We start from the raw sequence: 17,174 nt of genomic DNA, 5'->3' as shown, positions 1-17,174 counted from the left end.
GGCTTTGATTACGCAGTGTACTTTGCACAAGTATCAGTGTCCTTGGCGATTTTAATGAGCATATCAGAAGTATGCATCTTGGCTCTTTTTCCCCTTTCTAAACACGTTGGGAAAGCCCAAAGATCCTTGATTGATTTCAGAGCTCTTTGGTGGCTTTAGAAGCCCTCGCTGAGATAGCATCTGGCTTATCAGAGCCTGAAACGGTCTTTTCAAGAGCTCCAAGATTTAAAAAGAGCTAAGTTTTATCACATAACATCTCATCAATAGTTAGTTAGCTTACTTGTTGGCAGGCTGCGACGAATTCAGTTTAATGCTTCCATTCTGCTTTTAGGTTGTACCTTGGCATTTGGAGCTGATGGGATTTTTCTGCTTTCTACACTGCCAAATCCTGAAGTCCTTGCTTAGTTTTAAGCTCAGAATTTCACAGCAGTTTCAGTGTAAATGAATGAATGCTGATGAAAAAGCTGCAAACCTTTTTTGAAAGAAAAAAAAAAAGATTGTTCTCAAGTATTAAAAGTGTTTGAAACTGCCAAGTTTCTGAAAATGCTTCTGATTTCTCTCCTTCATACTTTTCTGAAATGTTTATTGGAAACATGATTTTAATAGTTTTGAAGAGTTTTAGTGAATCAAAATTTCTAGTGGCTGCTTTGATGAGATGTTGCTAATTATTACTATGAAAACCTTGAAATGTTGGTCAGAAGCTCTCCAAGTGCAAAGATGATGGTCTAAGAATGGGTTTGTTTCCAATTGCCTGTGCTTTGGAGTGATAGAAAATGCCCACTTTCCAAATGTAAGTTGTTTAGATTGGAAGGGTAAGTTCCTGTTATAATGACTTATTTTAGGAGGAAGGTTGTAATACTGCATATGCATTAATCTCTCCAGAACCTCTAAATCCCGTAAGAGCTTGTGGAGGAGGAGTTCCTGGAATCCTTCCCATCCCATGAAGTTTATTCATAAAACGTGATGCTCTGAAGCCTTCTCTCAGGGCACAAAATGTTGTTATGAAACTATAGCCACAGCTCTAGAGCTCAGGCTGCAGCTTTTGGCAGATCTGGAGGGGAGGTTTGCTATTTGAAAATGAAAATGATTTTTCTTTGTAGCCAGTGGTCGATATTTCTCTATGCAAGTTGGACTGCTACTGACTCTTTTGATAGCTACATTATTTAAATCTCCTTGAAGACAAGTCTGTCAACTGTTTTGGGGAAAAGGTTACGTTTCTCTTAAGCCACTTATTGACAGTTTTTCCATCTTAATATGAGGAATTGAATGGAAAAGGGATACTACTGGTTAGTGGCAGATTGCAGGGGATGCGAGACCATCCCAGCTGGTGAGAGCTGATAAGGGCTTCTCTTATGTTCACTAAAGGCAAAGGGGATTTGCCTGTTCTTTGCCTAGCAAAAGAACAGCTGAGGTTCAGGCCCTTTCTTCACCATCTTGTAGCATGCCAAAAAAAACTTTACTGGCTAGTGCAAGTTTGGGGAAGGTGTATTTTTTGTACCCAAATCAAGTCTCGAAGAACACTGTGCAGTGACATGGGAGATCCAGGAGAATTGTACAGGGATGCTGATCCCTGTGAGAGTGGTCCAGTAATTGGGTTTTAAAGATTGTGGGAAGGAAATAATTCTGTATTTATCAGTTTCCCTTAAACTCAGGTGAACACTTACATTTGCTTTTCCTACTATCAGATCTATGAGGCTTTTCTCACTCTGTTACCCAGCTGGCTAACAAACTGCTTGGATGCTTACCTGGGCACTTGGTTAAAGTCCTCATGCAAGCTCCTGTGTTACGCTGACAGAAAAGAAGAGGTGGGGAATGCATGCCACCCCATCCCTGCTCAAGTGTCTCTGAGGTTACTGTCATCGTATGACCCATCTCTCCAATCAATGTTAAGAAATCTTTAGGGAGTTGTGATGAGGGGTAGGTTTTGAAGGAGGGACGTGACCCGGCTGTGACAGGGAAGCATGCCCAGGTTGCAGTCTTGCAGCTTGGGGACTTCACCTGTCACCCACGTGGTGCCACTTCATCCCTCAGTCACTGGCTGCTGGGCTGACGGGAATGCTTTCCTAAGTCTGTGAACAATGGTGAAGAGTTGAGACAGACTCTGTCTTCAGACGGAGAGCACTGCACAGATATTTGTTTACAAATGCATTTCTTCATGGATACCTTAATGTATAAGAAGATGTTTAAAAATGAAAACCAAAACAGATCTAGAAAAATAACAAAACAACCCACGTACAGTGTAAGGGGTTGCAGCTGCCCCTTTTCTTCCTTTCCATGGGTCTGCCTCCTGAGCGGCTCACGGTTTTCTGCTGACAGGGGGGACCCAAGGCTATGCATAGCTGCTGGGGGCTCGAGCGTGCTCAGCAGATGATCAGAGCTGAGAGGCTTTCCTCACATGCTGTTACCTGTCTGGTTAACAGTTCAGATGCTAAAGCATTTAGGCCTGTGGTCCAAGGCTTCCTGTCCATGGTGCCTGCTGCTGGCCATGTTGGGCTGTGCTCAGGAGGTGCTGAGCTGGGGCAGTTGTTTGTAATGGTGCTTGCACTTGTCTCCACCCAGGGCATCTGGGTAGCGTTGATGAGGTTTGGAGCCTCGAGCACATTGGACTGTCCTTTTGCAGACAGGTCAAGCCCCTTAACGTGGGTTTGAGTGTGTACAATATAGATGGGAAGAAATCATGGTCTTGAGAGTTTTCTCAGACCTGGCCTATCCTGATAGGGTAAGGTGGGACCCAAGAGCCGTTTTCTAGGAGAAGCTAGGAAGTAGATACGCAGTGCCTTGAAGAGTTGTTCACATGCTGTTGTTACAATAGATTTCAGGTACTTCAGTGCAGAAATAAGTATTAGCACTTGGGTATGCAGAGAAATAACAATGAAAAAATATAGTTGGGTCATTTATTACACTGGAGTAATTTAAGTCCCCAGATCATTATGTCCTGATGCACATGCTATGATGCAAATACTGAACATTTATGGTGATTTCATTTTAACTCCTTGATACCCTTTTATGTGTATTATCCTGCAATAAATTACTTTTTTTTTTTTTTTTTAAAAGACCCTGCAGTGCAGACAGCAATGCCTGTACGTGGCAGAGCCCCAGCTGCCTGCCTGCAGGGGGCAGAGAGGAATTTTGCTGTGCAGGGAGAGCTTTGCTCAATGGACCAGGTGCAGTGTGGTTTGCCTTTTTTCTTTTCCCATTGCTTTCCTCTAAAACATTAGGCGTGAGCCATGGCTGGAGGCAAGAATCCAGCCTTGACGGAGTGCTGTCCTGATCTGATATGACAGGCCTTGTGGAAGTGTTCAGCCTTGACCTTTTGTTCCTTTCAAGAGGGAAATCCCATTAGATAACAACTGTACTGATTAGACTGGAAGATTTTGTGTTTACATTTCCCCTAAGACCTGAAGAAAGTGAAGCAAGAAACCTTTTCTGTTTGTTGTTTTTTTTTTTGTTTTGGTCTCCTTCAAAAAATGATAACTGTTGGAAAAATAGACGTTGGATGTATCCTGTTTCTTGAATAGTCCACAAAGTGTTACACTTCTAACACTGTTTAATTTCCTATTTGGTTCCTCCCTGGAAGAAGTTGGAAAGGCTTTCTGCACAGGGAGAGTAAGTTTCATGGGTTGCTAGGTCATCTTGGAAAGTGAAAATGGATTGGGACAGGAGTGCTAAGAAGATTTATCAGACAGCAGGAGTTGTGAGTGAGTCTAAAATTTAGGATAGAGATTAGCGTGCTGAAGAAACCTCTGTTGTGAACCACAGAAGTGAAGGGATAATAGGGACGGTTCAGATCCACTCCTTGCCAGTTTGCTAAAGTGGATTTGAATGAAATTGAATGTATAACTAGCCCCTAATTTCCAAAGCATTTTTGTGTGGGTTTAGCAATCTGATTCCTGTCAAACCCAATGACTGTCATATTGACGCAAATACCAGGCAATATTTAGAAAATTTGGGAAAGGTATTTTGCCAAGCAAGAAAAAAAAAAACCCTCTCTTTTAACATGCATTCCTATAGGAATCAGAAATACAGAAGAAGGGGAAAAAACATGCTGATGTGTTGACCATTCTAACAAAAATCATACTGTACTGGTCTTTTTTTGGAATGTTTTTTGAAGTTTTCCACTGGCTGGAGGCTTTTGAAGGAAAGAAAAGACTCATCTTCTGTCTTGAATTAACTTTGTTAATGATTAACAGAGCAGTGCAGTATGTGTGGTGCGTTTTAATTAAATCAGAGGAGACATGATTTGGACAAGATTTTAGTTTCACTTTGAAAGTTATTAAATAAACTGACACTGTTTGCTCTCCGAAAGTTCCTGGGAGCATCCGGTTAGTCGGTAATCCCTGTGCAGCTAGTGAAATAAAGCCCCTTCCAAAACACCTAAGGGCCGTTACCAGATATTAAAAATGAGCGGTCCAGTCAGACAGGGGTATAACTGATCATTAACCTGCATGAGGCAGGGTCCTGGTCTGAGGCTCCAATTTCATATTTTTAAGCTAAGTTCACGGATAAGAAAGGCCCAAACTGAGTATTTCTAGTTGAGGTTTGCATTTTGAATACCTCCGAGCTGTTCAAGTGGCATAAGCTGTTGAACAGTCACTGCCTTTGGTGGAATTCGGATGGCTTTTGCTAGCTGAGTTTATTGGGTTGTTTGTGAAGTCGAGATCCTGACTGGGGCTTGGATGTTGTTCACCAGTAAAATTCAGAGTATCATAAGATAGGAGCTTTTGGTACAGGAACGTCTCCATAAATTGGCCCAGCAGGAAATGCTCTTCTCTTTCCAGAGCTGTGTGCATGTGTGCCTGCGCACACATTTATATAAACTCTTCCAGCAAAGAAGGATCAAGCCTGAAGCCTGGACTCTGACCATGGCTTCAGACTGAAGTGAGACAGTGGATGCTTTCGCTGGTATGTGGTGGCACACAAGGGTGAATAGATCCCACGCTTCACACTTCATGAGTTTACTGTTGTTTACGGGGGTGTCTGTTAAGGAGCTTTGGCTTAGGCTTCTGTCCATGCCTGCTCAGCAGTAAAATCAAGGCATAACCTGTTTTGGCGAGACATGCATCTGTCCTCTATGTTTGTATCACACCTACCACATTGTGGATCTTTCTGGCTTTTGTGGCTAAGATGGAAGTGAACAGTAATGTTTGGAGCATGCCTGTTAATATATTAAAAATAACATTAATAATTTTATGTAAAACCTTTTGTTGAAAGTGTTGTTGAAGTAAGTTAACTATTGCCAGAAACAGTAGAGGTGGAGAGAACTTGCATCTACATTATTGGCAGCTTATTCAGTTTTCTGTTTCGTGGACTCTGCAAGTATTATCCTACATGGCTGTAAGCAGAAGTCCTAAGTCCAATCATGGGTTTCTGGGCTTTGCGTACTATCCTTCACACTGCTAAAGCTGAAATTTATTAATAGCAGTTATTGCTCCAAGCAAGCTACAGTTCAGGTATAAATGAGAGACAGCAAATTTTAAAATTTGCCAGCCAAAATAATAGATTGCTTTTTATTGCTGTGAGAATTGGCATGTGTCCCTGAAATGCATAAAGCACAAAAGAATGGGTGCGGAAGTGAATGGGGAAACAGTGGCCCTTCCCTCTGCTGCTGCTGGCGGCTGGAGAGAAACGGGCTCCTGCTCAGAGGAGGAGGGACCAGAGTCTGCCCCTTGCTAGTGACAGTGCCAGGACATAGGGAGAGGAGGTAAAGATAGCCTTTGTGAATGCTTCCCTCATATGGTTTCCTCCATTTCAGTTGTTCAAATGACCAGAAGGTAGCTATATCCTGGCTGTTATATGGAGACTATTGTTTGGATCTTAGTGTTTATTTGAAAGCAGTGAAAACATGACATAAAACAAAAGCTATGCTTTGGTGGAAATAGTCTATCACATCCGTGAAATATTATGCTTCTTTATTTCTGGATTATGTGTTGCCCCATAAGTAACTGATAGAGAATGCAAACACCAGCAGATATGTTTTTCTAATCAAGTTTCAATTTACAGTGGAAGTTCTCCTTGGAATATCATTTTAACACTTGTCTTGAAGTTTGTTTTGTTTACTGCTACAGCCATACATGCAGTCAGTAACTTTTCCATGTGAGAAGCAGGATAATATTAATACCTCAAGAACTGAGGACAGTCAGAGAAAATTAAATTCTTTTCCCAGCAGAGGACCAAACTCCTGCCTGCGCTATCCAAGGCCAGCCTGTCCCAGCAAAGCAGGCATCAGATAGGATTGAGCGCTGCATGGGCTCTATATGGGTCTTCAGTATCTGGAAGTGTGTTATTGCAAGTGTTTACAATTTCAGGCTTCAGGCTTTTGTGTTTTGACGTACAGGGTTGCGTTCCCAATCCTGCAGAACTTGTCTGTGCAAATAGTTCTATCGTCTGTTAAGGCATTAGCTACATGATAAAGTGTCCATGTGAGCATGCAAACTTTCTTTGCTTGTGACTCCATGATTTGCACATGCATATGTCCAAACCCCAAACTACATATTCCAATCTGAGTATGTATTTTAATACATATATCCACTTACATGGCTGGGTAAGTATTACAGGTTTCACTGAACACATTAACATTTTTGGCACTGCTGCTGTTTATAGGCATCCAGGTAGATATAGGTTACAGTTAAAAAATAAGGGGAGGAATAGATGTCATAGCCGTAGGATGGCTTCTTAGTACTGAACCCTGAAAGAGCATGGAAGACTTACCACTAGGAAATGGCAGAATCTCCGTTACTTGAGATATTTAAAACTGGACTGGAAAAAAAATACATAGTAAGAGACAGTTCAGCATTATTTGATGATGAAGTACATAGCCTTGTTTTTACGAGTACTCAAGAGATTTACTCCAAGACCTTATGTATGGGTTGCCAGACTTTACCTACTGCATATGATTTAATATGCCAAGTGTTGTTCATCTGTGAAATGAAGTCCCTGCTTACATGCCAGTGTCCTAGAGTGAAATCTCATAGGAGGGTGAATGCAGATGCTTTTTGCCATGAGATGCATACACTGAGTTCCCTGCAGTGAACTGTATTGGGGCATTTCAGAACAGACCTTAAAAAAACCAACAGAATTTGTCTACTCTGTGAGAACATGAAAGAGACTGTGGCATCTTTCATTTTCCCAGGGAGGGAACAGTTAAAAATATTCTTCAAACAAGGAGCAGATGTTAATGTCATTAGAATGGATTTTCATAAAAAACAGAGTTCTGTTTCTCTTGCAAAATGCCAGTAGCTTTGCAAAGTTCTCTACAAGTCTGCCTACTTATTTCAGACTAGTGGCACAGAGGAGAGACGGTGCAGGGTGAGCTATTTACTGTCTCTGAAACGAATCAGATACATTTCTGTAAGTTATTTGCCTGCCCATTTTAAAACTGCCTCAACTTGGAAAATGACTAAACAAAGAGCTAAAGAAAAATGAAGGTATTTGAATAACAGGACAAGAACAGTGAGCAGCACAGCAAATCTGCTGTTGACAAACAGGTACAGAAAGGAAATGGCTACATATGGAAAGGTATGATCTGGATGGTGCGTGTGCCTCTGTCAGGTTCTAAATTCACTATAATCTCAAAAGAAAAAGAATTCACGGACTATTGTGATCAGCTCACTGAAAACTCTGCCTTGCATGCAGGAATGATTAAAGTAAAAATAACAAACAAAATATTAAGTGACTCTCTGGATGACCTCTGGACATTCCTATTGTTAGTATGAGTAGATGTTGGAACCTCCCAGTAATAATTTCCTTTTGGAAAGCTATCACATCTCCTTCCTCCTCCTCCTCATTTTGCTGCTTTTAATGTTGAGAAGCTAGGAAAGATCCTGTAGTTCCTTTCATTGTTGTAATAGATGAACATACACTCTTACAGAGCCATTTGACTTGAGTTCATTGGCATGAATGACACCTCTCAAGTGCCCTAGTTTAGTTAGTGTTTGTTTACTTAGTTTTTTTCTCTTTCTAGTGTCTTCCTTAGGGGTTTTGGTGTCCTAGAGCCAAGTAATAATCTCCGAAGCATCAGAACATACAAGGAAAGCAGGTTGAGACATGCATCTCCTGCCCCCATAATTTTTCATGCTTTAGATGCCCACATAAATTTTTGAAATGATCTAGGGGAAGGTGATTTGCCTCTTCCTGCTCCATATGCAAGATCTTCACCTCAGGGCCACAGTGTACTGAGAGTATCACTCTCAGTTAAGTTACTGAAGAAAGTAAACAACAAACATTTGGCTTCAAAATAATAAAGGGATTGTTAAGTGCAAGGATCTATAACTGACTCATCCTCCTCCCGCTTCTTTTTAAAGGGGTTGCAAGCATGGCAAAATCTCGGCTGTGTCAGCCTCTTTCAGGGGAACCAGTTCTGCCTGGCTGTAAACTTATGGAGCTGCTGGGTCTGTGCTGAATGCTTGGCATTGCACACATAGGCCTTGGCGGAGCCCTGCTTTGTGTTGCAAACTAAATCACAAAATGACCCTGTAGCTTTTGTTAAAGCAGTGATGTTCCTCAGCTGAATGGGCCTTCTGACTTAAATGATGGGCACAGCTCTGAGGACAACTGAAAGTGAAGCCTCCTGGGCGCTCACCAGTGCAACAGTATGCTGTTCATATGGGTTAGCCCAGGTCCATTTGGCAGTATGCTCATTGCCTGTACACAATGGATTAACATGCCTGTGTCCAGAATTGCACATTTGATCTTGCCGCTTTGCAAGTGGCAAGTTGCAAGTGACAAATCACGGTTGTAGTAATTTCTAGATGGGGAAAAAAAAATAATCAACACTAGTGCTGTCAAATTAAAAATTAATATGTGGGACACCAACCTGCAGAGTGTTTCGAGCAGTTGTTGACAAGGATACCTCTCATAGATTAACACTACAGACAGTTGGGCAGAGAGACTGATACTGTTTGGAAGGGGGATTTACTCACCTTATTTATCTTCAGTTCTTCATTTGCAGGCAAAGGTGGCATATGTGTTGAGGATAGACTTGCGTGCCAAGTGCTGCTTATTGCTCAATCAGTAGGCAAATGATATCTATTCTCAGTAGTGCTGTAGAGGTATGGGCAAGAAGATGCAATTTGGTGTTAGAAGTCTTGCTCCAAATAAAAAATAGGCTGACCGTGTGAATCATTGTGTTTCATCTAGAGTAAAGTTCTCCTCCAGACTTTTATATTGACTAGAGAAAACATTATATTGACTAGAGGATACAAAACATTATCTGGAAAAGCAAAGAAAAAGAAATTGGGATTCTTATGACTGTCCTAGTCTAAGGGAGACATTTTAAAATGGTTCTGGGGTCTACTACAAGTGCAAGAGGCTTCCCCTTGCAAACAAATAGGTCAGATTTGCCATCTAGAGCCAGAATCTGCATGACAGTAAGGGCAGATTTTTGAAAAATCTGGAACTACTCTTTGAAGATGTAGAGTGTACTCTTTGAAGATGTAGAGTGTACTCTTTGAAGATGTAGAGTGTAATGTTTTAGAGGATAGTCAATTTGTTTTTATTTTTACCCTGCATGGAAACAGTTTTGTTTGTGAGCACTGCAATAACCTAACTATTCCAGGATGGATTGAAAAAAGTGTAGAACTCACTCAACTGGGAAAAAAAATGTTTCTGTGATACAGTAGTAAATACAGACCTGTATTAGAAATCTGTAGGGCTGCCTTGGAACCCAGTTTATAGTTTCATAAACATCAACTCTTACATCTGGCATCTGATTAAAATGTATATTTTGGCAGAACAGCGATACAATCTCTGTTTAACTAATGCTCTTCCAGAGGAAAGAATTCTGCTTCTGTAATTCCCCAGTAGTAGAAATGGCTTTTCCAGGAAGAGTAAATATGACTCCCTTCTCACCAGCATTTTTAAAGGACTGTACGCATTCACACTGCCTTACATGCCCTCTTTCCCTTGAGGTCAGAGTAAAAGAAATGGAGATGGCCTGCCTGCTGCACCCTCATCTCATTTGCAGATCTCTCTGCAATAACGGAAACGGAATCCATGTTTTTCTCCCTTTGCAATCAGCACTGTTGGCCTTTCCTTGCTCCAGACCAGAATTCCAGTACATTTTACACACTAAAAGATGGAGTTTTTACATGTACTTTAGACAAGGGGCTGGGTCTGCAGAAGGTGTACGTGAAGAAATAGGAACTTCTTGGGGTATTGCAGACCTGTTTCTGAGTGTGCAAAAACCCCCTGAGCTTGTATATTCTTGCACAGGATCATTCACCTATCTATAAAGCACAGAATTGTTACCTTTTCACAAAAATCTATCTCCTTGAAACTGTACAGGGAGTTTTTGGGAGGAAAAAACTGCAGCTATTGACTGCAGGATTTGAGTAGAACGTAAATGAGCATCAGTGCCCCAAGCAAAGTGCAGCCGTTGGTTTCTTGCAAGCTCTGAGAAAAAAACTGTCAAGGTTGATGCCTCCTTGGACATCTAGCATTCGCCATGGCTTCGTGCAGAGTGTTGCCTTGGTGCTCACTCCAAGGTAAGAGTGCCACCTACTGAACCCACACGCTTCCTCCCACAGAAGGGTGAGCTTGCAGTAGACATTTCCTTTTGGAGTACTGATCCATCCACACCCACTCTTGTAATTTATGAGGTTTAACAAGATCAGAGCCTGGGGTGGAATGGCTGCAGGACTGCACAGTAAGCTGTTTCAGTTTACTCGAATATGCAGACTTAAAGGGGTATGAGAGCCAAGCATGTGAAATCGTGGTAACTGATGGTGCCTCTATTTAAATTGCTTTGTTTGCATTTCTATTTCCTGCCTCATTCACTGGATTAGATGGAAGAACATTGAGGAGAGTCTGTTTGGTTGGATTTATCTCCAGCCCTGTTTTTAATCCCTTTGCTAAACCCAAGATGGTCTTACCTTGACTGCAGTTGAGCTTGCAGCTACTTCCCACCTCCCCAGATTTGTTCCTGTTTGGCAATCACCCTCCAGTCTTTTGAGCTATCTGATCCAGCTTGACCTTTCACAAGTTAGACTGGATGCAAGTGCCTGCAAAATGCTTAGGCAATGATTTACGATCAAAAGGGAGGACTGTTTCCTGGACCATTGTTTTATATTTGGGTCCTCTCCCCTCATCATCTCTCAGCAGGCTGGAATGTGGCTTTCCTACAAGCAAATACTTGTGAAGGCACCTCTGTGCAGTGCTCAGGCTGCCCGGTGCTCAGACAAGCTGGCTGAACAGAAGCGCTTCTTGTGAAAGCTGAATGGGAAGCAAGCATTTGTCGGTCAAGTTGAGCAGCTGAGAAATCTGCAGGAATTTCTGTAACTGGGGGCCCAGGCATAGCAAAGAGGATCTATTAGAGAGAATACAGTAAAAAAAAAAAAAAAAAATCATATGATCACAGAGCAGAGGGGGATGAAGGGAGGGGAGGAGGATACAAGATAGATAGTGAGCTTGACAATAGGCAAATAGAGAGTGTCATTACGGGAGCTACAGGACCGACCAAATGGTTAACCTGTGGGGTGGAAAGAGCATCCAATGAGTCTCGCATGCCTGAAAGGATAATGGCATTTTTATTATCTCATTCCACGCCCCGATCATCCGTCCATTTGCTCCCTGGAGCTGGCAGCAGTTCGCACTGATTCATATGCTGCAGACATGATCAGCAGATCATACTGCAGGCAGAACTTGTCAAGCCTTTCCAAGTGAGTTGCCGATTTATTATGATATCTGTATGGATTTAGCCTTTTGGTGTTGTGTAGGAAGTGCTGGATGGTGGCAATGGGAAGGGGGAACAGAATGGTGTAACAAGTTGGGAAGCTGGTTGAACTGGGGAATAAGCATTGGATGCAGACCGGGTTCTTTTGCTCCTCTTTTTGCTATATTGTGCTCTATTGTCTAAAAGAAAAGTCTCTGCATTTATGCATTTCTCTTACCTGAATTGCAGAATTTAAATTGCTTTGTTCAGTGGCAGAAGAATATGTTGGAAGGACTGGTTGCTAATTGGAGTTCTGTTAATGGGAAGTTTGCTGAAGTTTCATAGTTTGTGTGAAAGCTTTCGCATAACTCAGATTGCTTAATTCACTGAGTAAATAAAGTCCTCATGGCACATTCATCCCTGAATGTGGGAGGGAAGCAAGAGAAGAAAATCAATTAGCCTGTGTAATGTCGCCAAAGAAATTATCTGCTTTATTTGGGTCCTGTGCTGTTGTTTTGTTTGTCTGCTTTATATGTTGAGGGGTGGGAAACAGGACACTACTATGTTTCTAAAATACTGTGATTTATATCAGGGTTTTGTTTAAAATTTGGGAGAGGTTTTGAAAAGCAACTGGGATTTCTGAGTGCCTGTTGTTGGAGTTTCCAGCATGAAATCCTGTGCTCTTGGAGGGAGAGGGAGCTCAGGGATTTCTGAAACAGCCCCTCCAAGAAGTCCCTTCCAGGAATCTGAAATCCTTCATCGTGATTTCAGAAATTGGGCAATAAATAATAATTTAACTAAGAGTGTGTCAAATGGATTTGTTTTGTGTTGGTCCGTGCTGGAATACAGCCACAAGCCACAGTAGCCAGCCCTCCCGTACTGCTGTACGGGAATGGGGAAGCAGCCGTGCCGGAGCACCAATTTCTCTGCAACCAGCGCGATGGGAAAGCAAGGGAGAGGAAAGGGCGAAGTGGGTGAGATTTGGGCACTTTAGTGCTCATATAACTGGTGGAAACCTTGACTCTTGATACCTACTGTGGGGAGCTGGCCTTGAGTGCAGTGACCCAGGCTGAAGCCTCTGAGGCGACCTTTGGACCCTTTCACTGGTCTGCATTGGGGCTGGTTTAGCTAGATGTCAGGGTCTGGCTGTTTTGCTTAAAAAACTAGAAACCATTGGATATCCTGGTGGACAGGGATTCTCCTCCACTCCCCTTTGGGTGAGAGAGGGAACCAGCAGTGTGCTAACTTTATGCCTGGCATATCTCCGAAGCGTTGGGCGAATGCTGGGAGGAATGCCCTAGCTTGTGTATGCTGTAGCACCCGCAATTACGTTATGTGAAGTGAGTTCACTGAAGTCAGTGAAATTATATCTGAGTGAAAACAATTCAATCCTTTTCTCTTGAAGCATGATTAGCTACTATACTGTTGGTTTCCTGTATTCTGGGAGATCTGTGTCCTGTAGCAGCTTCTAAACAAGAGCAGACACACCTTGACAACCAGACATGGGTTTTCTTTTGTCAAGACTCACAGTAGCATATTTGGGAAAGAAAAGCAAAGCTCTCTTTGGCGAGGACTCTCAAGAAATCAAATGTGTGGCCAAAATTTGGGAACTGATTTATTCCCTTTTAACAAACATCTCCGTGACCTCAGGCCAAGAGTGGGGAAGACACCTTTAGCATTACCCACAAAGGCTTCTTCAAAGCATTGCTCAGTGAAATACATGATGAAATACTGCCCTTCCCAGGCTGAGGCATAACGTAATCATTCCAAGTGCTCATGTAGTCTCAGGAGATTGCAATGGAAAAAAAAAGGAGTATTAAATCCTTATAAGTTAACTCTCTGGAGGCTCTCCAGGGAAAAGGAGGAGGCTGTTATTGCACTGTTTTGAATGAGGTACAATGTGATTTTTAACTTCTTGCAAATGTCCTCTAATGGCCCCTTTATATGATCGTTTCAGCTGCATCGTTCAAAGATACTCTCTACGCTTTCAGTGTACTTGTAGAATTTGTAGAAAATTTTGTAATTGCTAAATAGCTGAATATAATCCTGTTAGCATTTGATACACTAGAAATTAAAAGCAGAAGCTCTCATCGTAGCCAAGAAATCATTCCGGTTGGCCTGAAAATATAAAGACTGCTTAATAAATGTATAAGGACTGAATTGACTCACTTTGCTGGACACTAAAGTGTTTACTGTGCAAGTTCCTAGGGAAAGCAGAAGTCATCTTTGCCAACAGGTAAAATGTTTTCTTCCAGCAAATTATAACTTTTGTTCAAACTTCACAGATCATTTGTGGGCAGTTTGGTTGTTGGAAGTTCAGTCTTTCCCAGCATTTTCTTCATATTGTAGGTTATCTTTTCTGTTTCTTGGCTGGATGTTCAAGACAGATAATCAGCTAGTTTTTTTAGGAGAAGAGTTGAAGAGGACGCTTCTCCACAGACAGCAGCAGTGTTGGTGGCACTATGTTATCTGATTAATTCTGCTCCAAAAGTCAATGCTGTTCATTTTCACTTGAAGCCATCTCTTTCCTTCTTTCTGGTCTTCTCTGTTGGCCATGCTTTTCATTCCTGTTCCCCAGTGGGCAATGGCTTGAATCCTTAATTTGTAAAATCCTTTTTACATCACTGAGGTAAAATAAGATGGACATAATGTAATCAAAGACTGGATGCACAAAGATGTTAGCCTGTAGTGTGCCTATCTGTCTTCATTTTGAAAGCTATGAATCCCAGTCAATTTCTGAAAGTAGCTCTTCCCCAATAGTGACAAGTGTACCATGGGCCAAGAAATAGGCACTTTTCTTACAATGTCCTGTCCATTTGTGAGCTGTAATGTTTATATCCAAATTGCACTTCAGTGCCTGATGTCTAGGAATGAAGTCCGAAACGCTTGGGATGGTGAGTGTTTTTGATGAAAATATGTTTATCTGTGGGTGGACCCACATACTTATGTTAAACATTGTGGTAACAATAATCCACGTATATGAAGCATTCTTGACGTATTCGTTGTTACCACCTGAATGAAATACATGTGCTTTGGTGTCTGGTTTACACATCAACAGGAATAGTGGCTACTGAAGACTGAATGTCCAGTTCAAGATTTTGTTGCTAGATTTAGGAACTTTCCTTATAGTGGGTCAGAAGAAATTTACTGGAAGAGCTGAAACAGTTTTGAGTGAGATTATCCTCGGTGGAAGAAACATTATGGCAGAGAAAGGACAGGTCTGTAAGGAAACATCTCTGAGATTTCGCAGCCTTCTTGCCTCAGTGAAAGATGCTTTTCTTTTTCCAGCATAAGCAAGGCATTGGGTGTCAGGAGGACAAAGCTGGATTAATCTGTGTGGAGTTTTGAGCATCCACCTAAGTCTGAAGTCATGACTCTGTGAGAATCAAATTTCTAAAATTATGTCAGAGAACAAGTGACTCTGAGTTTCATGAAAACCCTGAGCTGAATTCTCCACCCTGTCCAAGTCTTGGTTCAAGCCAGGACAGTGGTGAGAGATACCAGACTCAACCTGGTACTGCTCTATGTGAATCCAAATGCCTGAAATGAGCTGTGAGAATTGTTTCTGTTTAAAGGTAAATTTAGAAAAACCAAGAAAAATTAGGAGAGTTCTGGGCGGAGCAGAACTGGTTGGGAGTTCATGTCAGGTTTCTGAGATTAGCTTTGTCTAAATGAAAACAAGAGGAAATACTTTTTTAAATTAAAATGCTTTTTTTTTGACACTTTCTAAATAAGAAATTACTGAGCTGCATCTTTGCAATATTTTTTTGAAATAAAACATTCTGATCTTTTTTTGAATCTTTTATTTCAAATTGACCTACATTTTAAAGAAAAAAGTTAAAAGAAAAGAACTTAGATGAAGGATTTGCCTTCTTGTTTCAGGCTGAATTAAAATAAAACAGCCCTGAACATTTTCCATATCACTTCACTCTGACAAGGGTTTTTTCTTCTGCTTCAGCAAAACTAGAAAATTCATTGTTAGTGCAGATCTTAAATGCAGATAGCTCCTCCATAGCCACACTGTTGGCATAGGTGTTCAACCAGCGTGGGATGGGGGTGGCAGAACTTCATACTGCTTCTTCATACCCCTGCCTTTCCCTTTCCTGCCAAACCTGCAGTCCCAGGCCTCCCCATCCACCCTGTTCCCAATTCAGAGTAAAACAAGAAGGTTCAAAAGAACCAGGGAAATTCTCTGGTGATTATTTTAGGCCCTATGTGTTCTTCTGTCCATATATATGCATATATGTCCATATAATGCAGATGCAGTAGACTAGATAATCCAAAACCACACGTTTAAAAATCCAACCAAGAAAAACACTTCCGTCAATCATCGAAATAATTGAAACATGGAGACATAACTGACTGTAACTTTTCACTCCTTTTGCATTTTATTTTGTTAAAGAAAACATTAAAAAAGGCTTTCTTTGCACTATTTTCATGTACTGATATTTGATTTATGTTTTGAGCCGTGTAAGCACTTAAGTGTAGTAAAAAAGTCTCCTTGACTTCAGTAAGGGCACTTACATATATAAGTAGCTGCAGGGCCAAGTTTATAATTATATATCTGTATAATGTTAGCCTTCATACATTTATCCATTCCAATTTTAATTCTCCATTTCATAAAATCTATGATCAAATTTTGGAGCCCGAACTAAGCTGATGTCGTCCCTTTTAATTTAGGACTCAGCCCTTTTATTCTCCTCCTGTGTTTTATTTTTATTAGTTGCTTTCTTTTTGTGCTGATGTGCAGCACATCTTGTTAAAGCTACTTATTAGAGCCAGAATTTTACAGCATGGAGACTGTCCTAATAAGGGAAAAAAACCTAGCCCTTTATTGGTGAGGTAAGAGAAATCAGGCAGTGGATAATTTTTTTGCTGATTGAGAAGGATAAGGTGCGGTTTGGCAGGTATCGCATTGGTTTGGCATTTGCTGACATGGTTCCTCTTTTCTGCGGTTCAAATCCTTTGCAGAGTAGACAGTCAGGGAGGGCTTCCCCTGTGCTCCCCTTTGCCTTTCCCTCTCCTCTTCCTTCTCTTTTTCACAAATGTTCAGTGTTGCCGTGAAATCTCACTCTGACACACAAACTGGATGTGGTAATGAGAAGTTTTTGCAAGTCTAGCAGTGCCATACTGTAATCACCTTTTTAGGGAACAGTGGGCATGTTGCAACAGTTTTCCATGTGGGTTGTTCTACATCTAAAGCATTTAAACAGTTCGTGAAGTTGTCAGAAAAATCACACTTTAGTCCAAGGTATTATGATCTAATTTCTCTCTTCTCAAAAATCCGTCATTGAAGAAAAGTACTAACTACAAGGTTTAGTTGATGCTTTAAATTGCTCAGCTGTTTTTCTTTCAATTGGCTTTGAAGGCTCGCATTGAATTCTAGAGATGAGTAACGCATCCCGGGCTTAAATACAGGCTTCAGATCTGAAGTAAATATAGTTCCTCGGGTTTTAAACTGAGTTACTATGAGCAAAGTTTCAAGTGAGGGCAGAAGCTGGTGTTTAAATTCTTTCCTTCCTCAATC

General features: G+C 41.3%; 1 protein-coding gene across 5 annotated transcripts in view; it reads left to right on the top strand.

Annotated features, from left to right (window-relative positions):
* Positions 1-17,174, top strand: part of CALD1 (caldesmon 1) — a 198,109-nt gene that overhangs the window by 130,342 nt on the left and 50,593 nt on the right. The window contains exon 1 of one of the 5 annotated variants that reach the window (XM_050915441.1): positions 11,410-11,654. The exons of the other annotated variants lie outside the window; for them this stretch is intronic. Coding sequence (XP_050771398.1) covers positions 11,608-11,654 — 47 coding nt within the window. The 5' untranslated portion in view covers positions 11,410-11,607. Of the gene's footprint in view, positions 1-11,409; positions 11,655-17,174 lie in introns of those variants that run through there. 5 annotated transcript variants of the gene reach the window in all.

This window comes from Gymnogyps californianus, chromosome 1 (assembly GCF_018139145.2).
Source record: "Gymnogyps californianus isolate 813 chromosome 1, ASM1813914v2, whole genome shotgun sequence".
Taxonomy (NCBI): domain Eukaryota; kingdom Metazoa; phylum Chordata; class Aves; order Accipitriformes; family Cathartidae; genus Gymnogyps; species Gymnogyps californianus.
This window is presented reverse-complemented; position numbering and strand designations above follow the sequence as displayed.